The sequence below is a fragment of the Cnephaeus nilssonii genome, assembly GCF_951640355.1.
Source record: "Cnephaeus nilssonii genome assembly, chromosome: 23".
NCBI classification, from domain to species: Eukaryota; Metazoa; Chordata; class Mammalia; order Chiroptera; family Vespertilionidae; genus Cnephaeus; species Cnephaeus nilssonii.
This window is the reverse complement of record NC_137094.1, coordinates 16,229,265-16,244,368: the sequence shown is the minus strand read 5'-3', so window position 1 is coordinate 16,244,368 and position 15,104 is coordinate 16,229,265. Positions and strand designations below refer to the sequence as shown.

General features: G+C 64.5%; 1 protein-coding gene across 1 annotated transcript in view; it reads left to right on the top strand.

The window, feature by feature from the left end:
- The window catches only part of GALNT2 (polypeptide N-acetylgalactosaminyltransferase 2), a 67,804-nt gene that overhangs the window by 48,234 nt on the left and 4,466 nt on the right, over positions 1 to 15,104 (top strand). The window contains exons 4-15 of the mRNA XM_079763496.1: positions 2,156 to 2,254; positions 2,505 to 2,572; positions 2,808 to 2,873; positions 5,697 to 5,818; positions 6,614 to 6,701; positions 7,535 to 7,622; positions 9,019 to 9,122; positions 9,625 to 9,751; positions 10,651 to 10,743; positions 11,021 to 11,104; positions 11,662 to 11,788; positions 13,588 to 13,707. Coding sequence (XP_079619622.1) covers positions 2,156 to 2,254; positions 2,505 to 2,572; positions 2,808 to 2,873; positions 5,697 to 5,818; positions 6,614 to 6,701; positions 7,535 to 7,622; positions 9,019 to 9,122; positions 9,625 to 9,751; positions 10,651 to 10,743; positions 11,021 to 11,104; positions 11,662 to 11,788; positions 13,588 to 13,707 — 1,186 coding nt within the window. The remainder of the gene's footprint in view (positions 1 to 2,155; positions 2,255 to 2,504; positions 2,573 to 2,807; positions 2,874 to 5,696; positions 5,819 to 6,613; positions 6,702 to 7,534; positions 7,623 to 9,018; positions 9,123 to 9,624; positions 9,752 to 10,650; positions 10,744 to 11,020; positions 11,105 to 11,661; positions 11,789 to 13,587; positions 13,708 to 15,104) is intronic.

Genomic DNA, 15,104 nt, shown 5'->3' with positions numbered 1-15,104 from the left:
CCGTGACCTCCTGGTTCCTAGGTCGATGCTCAACCCCTGACCCCCGCCGGCCGGGCAGCCCTCGGCGTCATTACACAGAGCCCCAGCCCCCCAGTCCGAAGACACACAGGTGACTAGCTCATCGGGGTCTTGATCCACCTCTCGGATGACGTCGGCCTCAGAGGCGGGCCTGCCCCAGAGCGTCCTTCCGCGTTGCCATGGAGATCGGCTCGTTTTCCATCCAGCCGAGAGGTCGGATATCGCCGGCCTTGTGCTCTCGGGGGAATTTAAAACTAAATTAAGGATTAAAAAAAAAACACACACGCATTTGTGTGCCAGGCTTTTCAAGTCTTCATTTTGCTGGACAAGACGTTAGCAGCTTGGCCGCGGCCGTACCAGAGCCTCGGAAAGGGGGGTGAACTTGACCCCGCAGCCCGAGCTGTCCTCAGCATCGCGCTCCTGCACCCGCCTCCTCTGCTGACTTCAGGTCAGCCGCACTTTCTGCTCAGCTCCCCAAGAGGGAAGTAGGAAAGTCCCGGCCGCCAGACCCCCCTTCTGCCCCCCCCCCCCCCACTCCTCCCGAATGTCTATGTTGGGCGTCTCTCACTGGCTCTGGGGCAGTCAAGACTGCTTGGCACGGATGTGGCTCTTTAGACGTAAGATTTATTGTTTCTTTTAAAGAAATTCTCCAGGCCCTGCCTTCCTCGCTTGGCTTTCAGGGAGGCCTTAGGCTCTGGATGCACAGACAGACACACACACTCCCTCTGACCGCATGGGCCAGAGCCTGTTCCTCGTTTTTTTTTTACTTAAAAAATGGGAAGGATGGCTCCCCCACGTCCTGATTGCCCATTCCGGGCACAACGCGGTGCCTTAGGACCGCGGAGGAATTTTAATGGAGCGACGTGACCTGTGACGTGCCTTCTGAGGAATGCCGCCCGGCCCCGAGGCTCCCGAAGGCTCCGGAGACCGGGAAACCGGGCTTCCCACGGAGAAAAGGCAAAGGAGAGAACAGGGCGTGATTGGATCGGTTAAGCTGACTACGACGTGAGCATGAAAAAAGCTCCCTCCTCCCTTTTCTGGTTCCCCCAGGGCTGGGGACGTTATGGGGGCGTCTGCCGGGCCCAGCAGGCCCGCTGTGCACCCACCACGCACCCACTGTGCGGGGAGGGACTCCCTGCTGGGGCGGCGGCCTCCCAACAGGAGGCTTCACATCACGGACCCAGTTCTAGGGGCGACGTTCTCCGTTCTCCGGTGGTTTGTGTACAGTTGAGCCTTGTAGGTTATCTTCCTCCGTCTGACCCTCAGCTGGTTCTTGAAACCGGGAGGAAATGCCGCCCCGTCGGCCTGCTTGTCCTTGAAGACTTCGCCTCGGGCGCTGTGATGAAGGATGACATTAATTCCAGAATGCGTTCTTCCCCAACCGCAGCGACCGGCACATCACGCCGCGTCCTCGTGATTCGTTAAGCGACGCCGTGCATACACCTAAGATCAACAAACGAGGCCGTTGCTGGGCCTCGGACCTTTTCAGTTGCACCGATTTTCTTGCTCGTTTGCAGGATCTGCTCCTCGGGAGCGGTTTTCTCAGCCAGGAAGGAAACCAGTGTCTGTTGGCCCTTTCCCTGGGAGCGCGCTGGTCGCATGGACCCCCTGGTCCTTGCCCGCAGCCGCCTGAGCCTCCCCCTCCGTCCTCGCTGCTTAGTGCTTGTAGCCATGGCCGCGCTCCGGAGATCTTAACGCATCTCCTTCCCTCTCCCATGGATTTCCCATTAAGCGGGGACACCTTTGCCCGGCCGGCGTGGCTCAGTGGTTGAGCATCGACCTATGAACCAGGAGGTCATGGTTCAATTCTGGTCAAGGGCACATACCCGGGTTGCAGGCTCAATCCCCAGTAGGGGGCGTGCAGGAGACAGCTGATCGATATTTCTCATCGTGGATGTTTCTCTCTCTCTCCCTCCCCCTTCCTCTCTGAAGTCCATACAGACATATTTAAAACAAACACACACATACTTCCAGGAGCGTTTTCCTGTTACTGCATCTCGGGATAGCAGGAGCCTCCTGCAGACGCCAGATGCATCCGGGCAGTCCCTTCTGGCGGGTCGACCCGCCCGTGTCCCCCGGGGGCCTGGCATGGCTGGCCCGGTCCCTGGTTCAGAGGACACGCTTCTCTCTCCCTCAGGTGCCAGCGGAAGCAGTGGCGGGAGGACCTGCCGGCCACCAGCGTGGTGATCACCTTTCACAACGAGGCCCGGTCGGCCCTGCTCAGGACCGTGGTCAGGTGAGGCGGGGGGAGGCCCCTCATGGCCGGCCTGCTGCAGGTCCCGGTCCGGGGGCGGTGGGGGGGGGGGGACGTTCCCTCGCAGGGACCCTGCACGCGGGCCGTGTCCCCTGCACGGCCAGGGCGGGGCCGTCCGGGGTTGCAGGCAGGTCCCCTGAGTGTGCAGAACAAGGAGGGGCCGGCCAGGATGGGGGCAAAGACAGAATTCCCCACCCCAAGGGACAGCCTCCGTGTCGCTCTCTCTCCGCAGTGTGCTTAAGAAAAGCCCGCCCCACCTCATCAGGGAGATCATCTTGGTGGACGACTACAGTGATGACCGTGAGTACCGGGCCGTGTCCCCCCTGCGCTGGCCGGGCCGGGCCCTGCCCCGGGCGCCAGCCCTCCTCAGCGCGGCTGCCAACGTGCCGGTGGCGGGTTCGTGAAGGGCGGCATCGGGGCCGTGGGAGGAAGGGGTGCCTGCCTCTGTGACGCCCGCAGGTGACCCAGCATCCCTGCCGAACGCCGAGCCCCGATAAACGTGAGGGCCTAACGCTCTCCTCTCTTCTCTCCCCAGCGGAGGACGGGGCGCTCCTGGGGAAAATCGAGAAAGTGCGGGTTCTCAGAAACGATCGGCGAGAAGGTGAGACGCTTGGGAACCAATTCTGACTTTTCCTGAGCCCAGGAATAACTTAAAAAAAAAAGGTTTCAGCCCGGCCGGCCAGCGTGGCCCAGTGACCTAGGAACCAGGAGGTCAGGGTTCGATTCCCGGTCAGGGCACATGCCCGGGTTGCGGGCTCCATCCCCAGTGTGGGGCGTGCAGGAGGCAGCCGGTCCATGATTCTCTCTCATCATGGATGTTTCTATCTCTCCCTCTCCCTTCCTCTCTGCAATCAATAAAAAAATACATTTAAAAAAAGAAAGAAAGAAAGGTTACAGCTAAAAGAACAATGAACCACGTAGTCTTGCTGTCTGTCCATCCACTCCCAGCGCCTCCTGGGACCCTTTCCTGCCAACACAGGAAAGACGTGAAAGCTTAGCTCACCGAAAGGGTGTGTCACCCTGACCGGTGTGGCTCAGTGGCTAGAGCGTCGACCTGCGGACTGAAGGGTCCCAGGTTCGATTCCGGTCAAGGGCATGTACCTTGGTTGCGGGCACATCCCCAGTGGGGGGTGTGCAGGAGGCAGCTGATCGGTGATTCTCCCTCATCGATGTTTCTAACTCTCTATCCCTCTCCCTTCCTCTCTGTAAAAAATCAATGAAATATATTTTAAAAAACAAAGAAAGAAAGGGTGTGAGTGCGAGGCCCGGAGTTCAAAGTCTTTCTGCTCGGAGACACGGCAGAGCCTTCATACATGGCCGACGGTCCATCCTGGCCTGGTGGCTGTGTTTTTTGTTTGTTTGTTTGTTTGTTTTGTTTTTATCCCCACCCGAGGATATTTTTTCCATTGATATTTTAAAATATATTTTTATTGATTTCAGAGAGGAAGGGAGAGAGAGAAAGAGAGAGAGCGAGAGATACATCAATGATAAGAGAGAATCATGGCTTGGCTGCCTCCTGCACGCCCCTTATTGGGGATCAAGGCCGAAACCCAGGCATGTGCTCTTGATTGGGAATCAAACCGTGAACTTCTGGTTCATGGGTCGATGCTCAACCACTGAGCCACGCTGTCCGGGCTCCATTGGTATTTTTAGAGAGAGTGGAAGGGGGAGGGAGAGAGAGAGAGAGAGAGAGAGAGAGAGAGAGAGAGACACGGAAACGTCGATGTGAGAGAGACACATCGATTGGTTGCCTCCCACATGCACCCCAACCGGGGCCGGCGATCGAACCTGCAACCCTGGTACGTGCCCCTGACGGGAATGGAACCCGAGACCCTTCGTTGTGCGGACCGGCTCTAACCACCGAGCAGCACTGGCCCGGGCGGGCTGCATTCTTTGGCCCGTGTGGTCCAGCGGCAGGCGAGGGATGCGGGTGTTCGTAGCAGGAATCTAATCGGCCGATAAAGTGACTCAGCCCGTGGGCCCACGTCACCAGCCCCGCGTTGTAGCCAACGCCAAGATCATCCGTCCAGATGTTCCCGGCCGGCCCACCCACCCTCCGCGGCCTCAGCCTCGCCCCGAAGGGAGCGCCGTTCCCTGGAGTCCCGTCTGCCTGCCAAGCTCAGAATCTCAACGCAGACCTTGGGATCCAGCCAAAATCTTGCCTGCTGGATTTGCATTTGGCCCTGAACGAGCTATATAATAACTTCTTTAAAAAATATATTTTTATCGATTCAGAGAGGAAGGGAGAAGGAGAGAGGGGGAGAGAGAGATAGAAACGTCAACGATGAAAGAGAATCATGGATCGGCTGCATCCTCCACGCCCCCTCCTGGGGATCGAGCCCGCAACCAGGCATGTGCCCTTGACCAGAATCGAACCCGGGACCCTTTAGTCCACAGGCTGACGCTCTATCCACTGAGCCACACCAGCCAGGGCCATAATAACTTTGTAAATTTAAACCCAAAGTACGTGCTGGCGCAGGGGAAAAAAAAAAGACAGGAAGATGTTCTTCATGTTGCATTTTATAACTGAGACGTCACTTGCTGGCCATTTAGTCCCTTTAAACACTGACAAATAAGAAGTTTCCAAACACAAGCTCTCTATCGCCATAGGTTCGGCCGTTCCTTTGGGTCAGAACCCACATGGGTGCATTGTTTTGGGAAGGGGTGAGGATGCGTAGTTGTGTGAAGCCAGGTTATGGGGGGGCGGGGGCGGGGGCGGGGTGTCTGTGGAGCAGATGAACTGCCTGATGGTCGAGTGAGAAAATGTGCACACAACATATGTGCATGTATGTGGAGCCCATGTATCTAACCATCTACGCCAGGGCTCAGAGTGATGCCACTAGGAGATGGAGACGCCGGTTGCCTAAAACACCGGGCAGAGGAGGGGCGCCTCTGGCTCAGTCAGAGCTCGGGTCCATGTGCCGGCCGTCCTGAGCCCGGCCGTTCACTGGGATCCCCGGAGGACGTAAAAGACGGCCGCGCCCTGCCCGGCGGCGTGGCTCCGTGGTTGAGCGTCGACCTGTGAACCAGGCGGTCGTGGTTTGATTCCCGGTCAGGGCACATGCCCAGGTTGCGGGCTCGAATCCCAGTGTGGGGGGCTGCAGAGCCATGTGTGGGTGCAGGTGCAGGTGTGGATGTGGGTGCAGGAGGGGGTGCAGGTTCAGGAGCGGGTGCAGGAGCGGGTGCAGGTGCGGGTGTGGATGTGGGTGTGGATGCGGGAGTGGGTGCAGGAGCGGGTGCGGGTGTGGGTGTAGATGTGGGTGTGGGTGTAGATGCGGGAGCGGGTGCAGGAGCGGGTGCAGATGTGGGTGCAGGTGTGGATGTGGGTGCAGGAGCGGGTGCAGGTGCGGGCTGTGCGGTTCCTGCCTTTTCCCCAGACGCCCTCCCCGCCCTCCCTGATGTGCGTCTGAACTCTCTCCCGCAGGCCTGATGCGCTCGCGGGTCCGCGGCGCCGACGCAGCCCAGTCCAAGGTCCTGACGTTCCTGGACAGCCACTGCGAGTGCAACGAGCACTGGCTGGAGCCGCTGCTGGAGAGGGTGGCCGAGGTGCGGGCGGGCAGGCGGGCGGGCTTCTCCTGGGTGCTGGGAGGGTGGCCGAGGTGCTGAGGAGGGTGGCCGAGGTGCGGGCGGCCTGGCGGGCTTCTCCTCGGTGCTGGGAGGGCGGGGCCGCGGGGACAGGTGTTCACCAGGGGACCCGTCAGCAGGGCCAGCTCACCTGATGAGGCGGCAGGGACGCGCAGGGGGCGAGCACCCGGTGGGGTAGGACCTTGTCTCAGATTCTTCCTTCGTGCACCTCTGCACCACGCTCTGAGTCAAAGGGGCAAAGTGCGTAGGACCCTGCCTGGCATCTCGCCTGTGCCGTGTGAGCGCCGGCCGCTGTGGCTGGTGGCTGGGGGCGCTCCGGAGGGCCGGTGCCGGCCTGGGGGGCTGTCCCGGGGCCACGGGCACATGTGGGGCATCTGCACACATCACCGCGGGCACTGCGTCGGGCCTTCTGCCCCTTCTGCCTCCGGCCTGTCTGTCCACTTCCCTCCAGCAAAGCGCCTTCGCGGAGGGAAGAGGCAGGCGGGATGGAGGTCCCGGGGAGACGCACGGTGCCTCGGCCGTCCTCTCTGCGGACAGCTGTCGGGCAGGACGTCCCGGAACCCTCCCGGGGCCACCCGCCGCGGGCATCACGGTCCTCGCAGCGCCTGCTGCCGGTCGAGAGCTCACCCCGTGCCGGGCACTTTGCCCATGACCTTCCACCCGGCGGCCGCCCCGCCTGACAGCGGAGGAACGGGAACCACTTAGGGGGGCCGGGCTCTCGGTGTGTGTTGACCCCGACTCTTGTCTTTGTTCCAGGATAGGACCCGGGTCGTGTCGCCCATCATCGATGTCATCAACATGGACAACTTTCAGTACGTGGGGGCGTCCGCCGACTTAAAAGGGGGTAGGTGCGCTCACGGTCCCCACCCCGCCCCCCTGTCTGCGCGGCATCCATACGCGCTCCCGCTCGGTGTCCGGTGACCTGGGTCCATGAGTTATGCTTACATGTGCTTCGGTTACTCTCTTCCCACCCATAAGTGATTTTCTTCTTTAAAGAGAGAGTGAGCCAAAACCGGTGTGGCTCAGTGGATAGAGCGTCGGCCTGCGGACTGAAGGGTCCCAGGTTCGATCCCGGTCGGGGGCATGTACCTTGGTTGCGGGCACATCCCCAGTGGGGGGTGTGCAGGAGGCGGCTGATCGATGTCTCTCTCCCATCGATGTTTCTAACTCTCTCTCCCGCTCCCTTCCTCTCTGTAAAAAATCAATAAGCTATAAAGAGAGATTGCAGAGAGACGTTTGCAGGCCCGGGAACCGGCCCCTGCCCCCTGACCCCTGCCCCCTGACCCCTGCCCCCAGCCCCGGTGCGTGTGGGAGGCAGGGGGCAGACTACCCCACTCTTTTCTCGCCTCCTTCCAGCCCCTGGATGCGCCGGGGGTCCCCCCATTCCTCTTCTCAGTTCACGTATATTCTCGGGCGTTTTAATTTGAGAAGCGCCTGGCCCACGGGTCGCATTCTGGGGGAGCTTTTGGGGACAAGGCCCCCTCCCCCGCCCCAGCCTCCCTCTCCTCCCGCGGCGCCCTCGCGTGTTTTGTTGTGTGTTTGGCGTTGTTTCGTTTTCAGTGAGCCTTATCCAAGCATCTCGCATCTTTAAGCCGAGAGGGAAGGTGGTGGGGGGACGGGGGACGGAGCCAGCGGCCGGCTCTCGTCAGCGCCGTGTTTCTCGTCTGTGCTTGGCAGGTTTCGACTGGAACCTGGTGTTCAAATGGGACTACATGACGCCCGAGCAGAGGCGCGCGCGGCAGGGGAACCCGGTCGCCCCCATCAAGTAAGTGCCGGGGTCGCAGGGAAGTCCCCAGGCTCCGGCCCCGCCCTGGAGACCCAGCGAGCTCTGCGCCCTCTGCCCCCCCCCCTCCAAGCCTCGTGTCCCCCGCTGAGCTCACGTGGTACCTGCCAGAGAGCACGGAGCGCAGTACGTGGAGATGTTTGTGCCCATGAGGCCCCCGCCAGGCAGGCCCACCCGCTCCGGGTGCCCGCCGTTCCTAATGCGAGCGCTTCCCACAGCCGGTGGGTCGCGGGGTTGACCTCAGGGACCGGCAGGGTCAGGGGTTGACCTCAGGGACCGGCGGGGTCGCGGGGTTGACCTCAGGGACCGGCGGGGTCGCGGGGTTGACCTAAGGGTCGCGGGGTTGACCTCAGGGACCGGCAGGGTCGCGGGGTTGACCTCAGGGACCGGCGGGGTCGTGGGGTTGACCTAAGGGTCGCGGGGTTGACCTCAGGGACCGGCGGGGTCGCAGGGTTGACCTCAGGGACCGGCGGGGTCGCAGGGTTGACCTCAGGGACCGGCGGGGTCGCAGGGTTGACCTCAGGGACCGGCAGGGTCAGGGGTTGACCTCAGGGACCGGCGGGGTCGCGGGGTTGACCTCAGGGACCGGCGGGGTCGCGGGGTTGACCTCAGGGACCGGCAGGGTCAGGGGTTGACCTCAGGGACCGGCAGGGTCGCGGGGTTGACCTCAGGGACCGGCGGGGTCGCGGGTTGACCTCAGGGAGCGGGAGGAGGGGAGGGCCCGGCGGAGGCCCCGCTGCCTCTCCCTGTCCGATCGGCGCTCCCGTTGCCCACAGAGGAGGCAGCGTGTCCTCGGTCACACCTGGCGCTGAGGTTCCCACGCTGGGAGTCGGGGTGCCCTTCGCCCCTCCGAGCAGGTGTGAGGGACCCTCCAGGGGCTCCCAGCCGGGACGCTGGGCTAGTCCCCACGGCATCCCTGCGGGGAGGGAGGAGGGCTCCGTGGACGTCTGTCAGCCCCTCCCAGGCTCCTGGTTACGAGACGATGCAGGTCCGTCAGACAGAGGCCCTGACCCCGTGGCCGCGATCCCGTGGCCAGACCAGGGTGATGGTGGGGTTTGTGCTCCTCCAGGGACACTGGGACAGGAAGGCCAAGAACGGGCCTGGAGCCGCTGGTCCATGAGAGCCCAGCCACCACGGTCACGCTCTCCGCGGCCCAGACCAGCCCTCCCTCTGCGGGGCGCCTCGCAGGGCGGGCGGGGAGGCGCGTGAAGACCGTGGCAAAGCAGAGGGGCACCCAGGGCTCTGAGCAGAGAGCCGTGCCGTGGGGTTGTGGACCAGGTCCGCGTGTAGGATTGGACATGTAGAGGCCTACGTAACAGTGCTGCTGAGCTGACCCTGACCTCTCCCTCTGTCCCCTTCCCCCTCTCTGCCTCGGTAGAACCCCCATGATCGCCGGGGGGCTGTTCGTGATGGACAAGGTCTATTTTGAGGAGCTGGGGAAGTACGACATGATGATGGACGTGTGGGGCGGAGAGAACCTGGGTACGTACGCGCCGCGCGTCTGCCGCCACCCAGCGGTTCCCGGTTCTGGCGGGACCGGGGTCCTGCCCGCCACGTGGGGCAGAAGTGGCGAAGGGCAGCCTCGAAGAGACCCTGTGGCGTGCAGGGTGCCGATTGGAAGAAACTAGAGGGACCGTTCATCGGGCACGATTGGTCCCCACGTCAGTATAAACAGCCGCCCTTTTATCCTTTTTGTGTGAAATACATATTTTATTTCAGAGAGGGAGCGAGAGGGAGATAGAAACATCCAGGATGAGAGAGAATCCTGGATCGGCTGCCTCCTGCACGCCCCCCACTGGGGATGGAGCCCCCAACCCGCGCATGTGCCCTGACCGGGAATCGAACCGTGACCTCCTGGTTCTTGGGTCGATGCTCAACCCCTGAGCCACGCCGGCCGGGCCGTAGTTTCTTTTTAAAATGTATTTGTATTGATGTCAGCGAGGAAGGGAGAGGGAGCCCTGGGTCACCCCGTCTCTCCCTGCAGAGATCTCCTTCCGCGTGTGGCAGTGCGGGGGCAGCCTGGAGATCATCCCCTGCAGCCGCGTGGGCCACGTGTTCCGCAAGCAGCACCCCTACACCTTCCCCGGCGGCAGCGGCACCATCTTCGCCCGGTAAGTGGCGGCGAGGCTGAGCGGGAGCGGGACCAGGACCCCGCGGCCCGCCACCCGGACGGGGGCCCAGCGTGGCCTTCAGCGGCGGGCCCGTCGGCGGGGACGGGGGACGCTGTCCATCCACAGACCCCGCGGGCGCCTCTCCGGGGCACGGGGCTGCGTGACGGGGGCCGGTCTCGGAGGGGTGCGTCCCGTGCCGTCCCACCGGCAGGACAGTCTCTGCGACGCCCATCGCGATGGGGACTTGCCGGGGGTCGGGCTGGGGCCCGAGTGACAACGGGGGCGGCGGGATGTCCTTTGTCCCGATGCCCGAGGGGCCGGTCAGGGAGAGCCCCGTTCAGGAAGAGAACTTACGCTCTTCCTCAAGGTACAACGTGTGGGTAGGACGACCGTCCAGCCACAGGGAACTCCAGCCAGAAAGACCCCGAGCTCTGTAGCTATGACCCGTGATAGAAAATGGGTCCGTTTTCACCAACCTGGGGGCGTTAGAAGAAACATAGCAAGGCGGTCGGGCGTCCGGGGACCACGCTTGTCCCTGGGGAACCCATAGACGCTAACGATGAAGCCGTGTGCACGCCGGTCAGCCCGGCCGCGAGGTGGTGGCAGTGGCCCTGCGGCCAGGCACGGGGGTGCCCGGAGCAGGAGGGAGGGGTTGCGGGCACAGGACAGCGGGTCCAGGCGCTGAGATGAAGGGGGTCTGGGGCACACCTACGGGGCAGGAGGGCAGGGAGTGAGCAGAGCCTGGGGGACGGGGCGGTGGATGGGGCGGGGGACACAGACCCGCCCAGCCCGCCCCCCGCGCCGGGGACCTTCCTGCGTGGCACCCCACGCAGACACGCAGAGGGGCGCTGCCGGCCGGAGAGCAAACGGCAGCTCACGGAGACTCGCTCTGTTCCCAGCAACACCCGCCGGGCGGCGGAGGTGTGGATGGACGAGTACAAGAACTTCTACTACGCCGCCGTGCCTTCCGCCAGGAACGTCCCTTACGGCAAGTACGTGCCGCCTGTGCCCCCGGGAGGGGCGTGGCGGGGGAGCTGGGGCTAGCCTGAACCCCAAGAACCGACGGAGTTGAGGACAGCCGCCCCGGTGACAAAGGGGGGACCTCTCTCTGCGGCAGGGAGGGCGTGGGGGCGAGGGCGGGGCCCCAGGGACATGGCCATCCCGGCTCCACGCCTGCCCGGCCCTGCTCTCGGGGCAGGTGTCCCGGGGGGACGGGGAGGCCCCCGCGTTCCAGGCTGGGGTGCGAGCATCTCGCTTCCCTCCTCTCAGCATCCAGAGCCGCCTGGAGCTGAGGAAGCAGCTCAGCTGCAAGCCGTTCCGCTGGTACCTGGAGAACGTGTACCCCGAGCTGCGGTAGGTCCCGCGGGCCGGGCCGGGGTCCCCCGTTCCGGGTTTGGGGGGCAGCAGAGGTCAGCCGGGTGGCAGGCTCTCGCCGTCAACTGGGGTTTGTGCCCCGGCCGGTGTGGCTCCGTGGACAGAGCGTCGGCCTGCAGACCGAAGGGTCCCGGGTTCGATTCCGGTCAAGGGCACGGACCTCGGTTACAGGCTCCTCCCCGGCCCGGGCCCTGGTCAGGGCACGTGCAGGAGGCAACCCATCGACGTGTCTCTCTCACATCGATGTCTCTGTCTTTCCCTCTCTCTTCCACTCTCCCCAAAAATCAATGGGAAAATGTCCTTGGATGAGGACTAACAACAAAAATTAAAATTAAAAAAGAGAAGAAATTGGGGTTTGTGCTTCAGGGAGGGTAGAAGCGCAGACACGGGCCCCCGGTGGGAGTTGGGGGCTGCGGGGCCTGCCCATGGCCTCCCTCCTTTCTCGTTCCTGCGCCTGAGACGAGCCACCAGCTCGGGGCCGGGCGTGGGGCCGGGGTCCCTCGGAGTTAAGCGGACGATTCCCCGTTGCCATCCAGGGTCCCCGACCACCAGGACATCGCCTTCGGCGCCTTGCAGCAGGGCACCAACTGCCTCGACACGCTGGGCCACTTCGCCAACGGCGTCGTCGGCGTGTACGAGTGTCACAACGCCGGGGGCAACCAGGTCGGTGCACACGGAGCTCGGGCACCGGGGCCCGAGGAGCAGGGCGGGGCCTGAGGCGACGCGTCCTCACTGCCCTTCTGCTCGTGGCTCCTGCTGGCCACCCCCTCCTGCTGGCCACCCCCCTCCTGCTGATCACACCCTCCTGCTGATCACCCCCTCCTGCTGGCCACCCCCTCCTGCTGGCCACCCCCTCCTGCTGGCCACCCCCCTCCTGCTGATCCCACCCTCCTGCTGATCACCCCCTCCTGCTGGCCACCCCCTCCTGCTGGTCACCCCCTCCTGCTGGCCACCCCCCTCCTGCTGGCCACCCCCTCCTGCTGATCCCACCCCCTCCTGCTGATCACCCCCTCCTGCTGACCACCCCCTCCTGCTGATCCCACCCCCTCCTGCTGATCACCCCCTCCTGCTGATCACCCCCTCCTGCTGACCACCCCCTCCTGCTGATCCCACCCCCTCCTGCTGATCCCACCCCCTCCTGCTGATCACCCCCTCCTGCTGATCACCCCCTCCTGCTGACCACCCCCTCCTGCTGATCCCACCCCCTCCTGCTGATCCCACCCCCTCCTGCTGATCACCCCCTCCTGCTGGCCACCCCCTCCTGCTGATCCCACCCCCTCCTGCTGATCACCCCCTCCTGCTGACCACCCCCTCCTGCTGATCCCACCCCCTCCTGCTGATCACCCCCTCCTGCTGGCCACCCCCTTCCTGCTGATCCCACCCCCTCCTGCTGATCCCACCCTCCTGCTGGCCACCCCCTCCTGCTGGCCACCCCCTCCTGCTGGCCACCCCCTCCTCCTGATCACCCCCTCCTGCTGATCACCCCCTCCTGCTGATCACCCCCTCCTGCTGGCCACCCCCTCCTCCTGATCACCCCCTCCTGCTGGCCACCCCCTCCTGCTGATCACCCCCTCCTGCTGACCACCCCCTTCCTGCTGGCCACCCCCTCCTGCTGACCACACCCTCCTCCTGGCCACCCCCTCCTGCTGGCCACCCCTCCTCCTGACCACACCCTCCTCCTGGCCACCCCCTCCTGCTGGCCACCCCCTCCTGCTGACCGCACCCTCCTCCTGGCCACCCCCCTCCTGCTGGCCACCCCCTCCTGCTGACCACACCCTCCTCCTGGCCACCCCCCTCCTGCTGGCCACCCCTCCTCCTGACCACACCCTCCTCCTGGCCACCCCCTCCTGCTGGCCACCCCCTCCTGCTGACCGCACCCTCCTCCTGGCCACCCCCTCCTGCTGGCCACCCCTTCCTCCTGGCCACCCCCTCCTGCTGGCCACCCCTCCTCCTGACCACACCCTCCTCCTGGCCACTCCCTCCTGCTGGTCACCCCCTCCTCCTGATCACCCCCTCCTCCTGATCACACCCTCCTGCTGACCACCCCCTCCTGCTGACCACACCCTCCTCCTGGCCACACCCTCCCGCTGGCCACCCTCCTGCAGCCTGGGGGGCAGATGGGTGTTCCAGGTTCTGACCGGTGCCTGGAGCCCAGTCCAGGGGTGAGGGGATCGGCCCAGCCTGAGGTCCCCTCAGGAGGGAAGGAAGCCGGGGGAGGTTATGGGGGTCGCCAGGCCCTGCCCACCCTCCAGGGCTGAAGCAGTTCCTCTTAGTCAGGTTCTCCAAGTGCCGACTGTGGCTCCCCGATGCCCCCCAATGGTAGACTTGCCTTGAGGCATAGAGTCATCTGATGGCTCTGGGCTGGTCAGGTTCTCTCTCTCTCACACACACACACACACACACACACCTGCCCCCCCTTTCCCTCCTGGCCCGGCGCACGCCCTGACCCGCGTGTGTTGCAGGAGTGGGCGCTGACCAAGGAGAAGTCGGTGAAGCACATGGACCTGTGCCTGACGGTGGTGGACCGGGCGCCCGGCTCGCTCATCAAGCTGCAGGGCTGCCGGGAGAACGACAGCAGACAGGTGCGCGCGCCCCCCCCCCCCCACCGCCCCGCCACGGTGCCCACGCCGAGGGGCCGCCCAGCTCCTCCCGCCCGCGCCCGGGCTCCGTGTCGCCCGCTCCCATGATGATGTCCAGCCGCCTCATTGGACTCAACTCCTGCTGCCCCTGCACCCCCACATGGCGGGGTTCCTGTGTCCTGCACCCCCACATGGTGGGGTTCCTGGCGGTGGGCGGGGGGACACACAGGTCTGTGCCGGGCGGGTGTGGATCCTGATGTCGGGGAGCGGTGGGCGTGGGCGCTTGAAGGCTGGTGGGTCTCCCGCGGCACCCGCCCTGGGAAGCACCCTCTGCTCCCCCAATCTTCGGCTCCTGCCCTGGGGTCACTGTCCGGGGCCAAGTCTTCCCACGTCCTCTCCGTCTGTTCCCGCGTGGGCCTGCCCTCCAGGCTGCCGAGAGAACCTCCTGCGGAGGCTGGTGAGCCTGGCTCTGGGCCGGGCGGGGGGAGGGCCCGCCCTCGCGGGGTGTGCCGGGGGCCGTGCTGCGGTCCCTCTCCGGAGCTCTCTCTGGCGCCGTGGGCCCCGTCCCGTGTGTGGCACCTGGACGTTGGCTTGCGGCCGGCGGTCCTGGTGACTCACCGTGTCGACGAGGCGGCTTCTGACGGGCGGGACCTGTGAGGAGGAAGTGACTGTTACACAGGGAGGCCACCGGGAGCCTGCAGCACGGCCCCGGGCGTCCGGCGGGTCGGGCCGCGGGAGTGGGTCTCCAACCCTTTTTAAAGACCAGGGGCTGCTTCGTCTAGGGAGGTGTGACCTTTAGGGGAAGGGCTTGCTTTATCGCAGCGGGTGACGGTGCTGCTGCGGGACCCCGGTTCCCGGGAACCCCAATGGGCACCCCTACAAGGCCCAGGTCATGGATGGGAGAGCGCTGCCCACAGTGGGCTTTCCTGGATGCGTGGCGAGCGGAGGACCTGTTAGGCCGCTCAGCCCGAGGCTCAGCCCGTTAGGGAGGGAGGCTCCTCGTTAGAACGTGAGGCTCCTGAAGACGTTGCCCCATCCTCCTCCCAGACGGAGGTCCGAGCTGACGAACGGCCTTCAGAGACAGCAGGGGGCTGGCCGGTGTCCTAAGGCCTCCGTTTAGCAGGCACGGGACAGGGAGCCCTTGCCGAGAAGGGAATCAGACTTCATTCATCCGATTTCTCTGTCCAGCTGATCGCTGGCCACTCAGAGGGACGCGTGGGTGCTGGCAGCCGGGCACACACTCTCCATGACGATGGAGAGAACAGCGGGGGGCGGCGGGGGGGGCAGTGACAGCCGAGAGGGAGCCGCAGTGAAGGGGTGATGGGCAGGCAGCAGTCACCTCCCCAGCTCATCTGATCGCCCTGAATTTCAGGGTCGCAGGTCGTGTGGCAGGTCCAGAC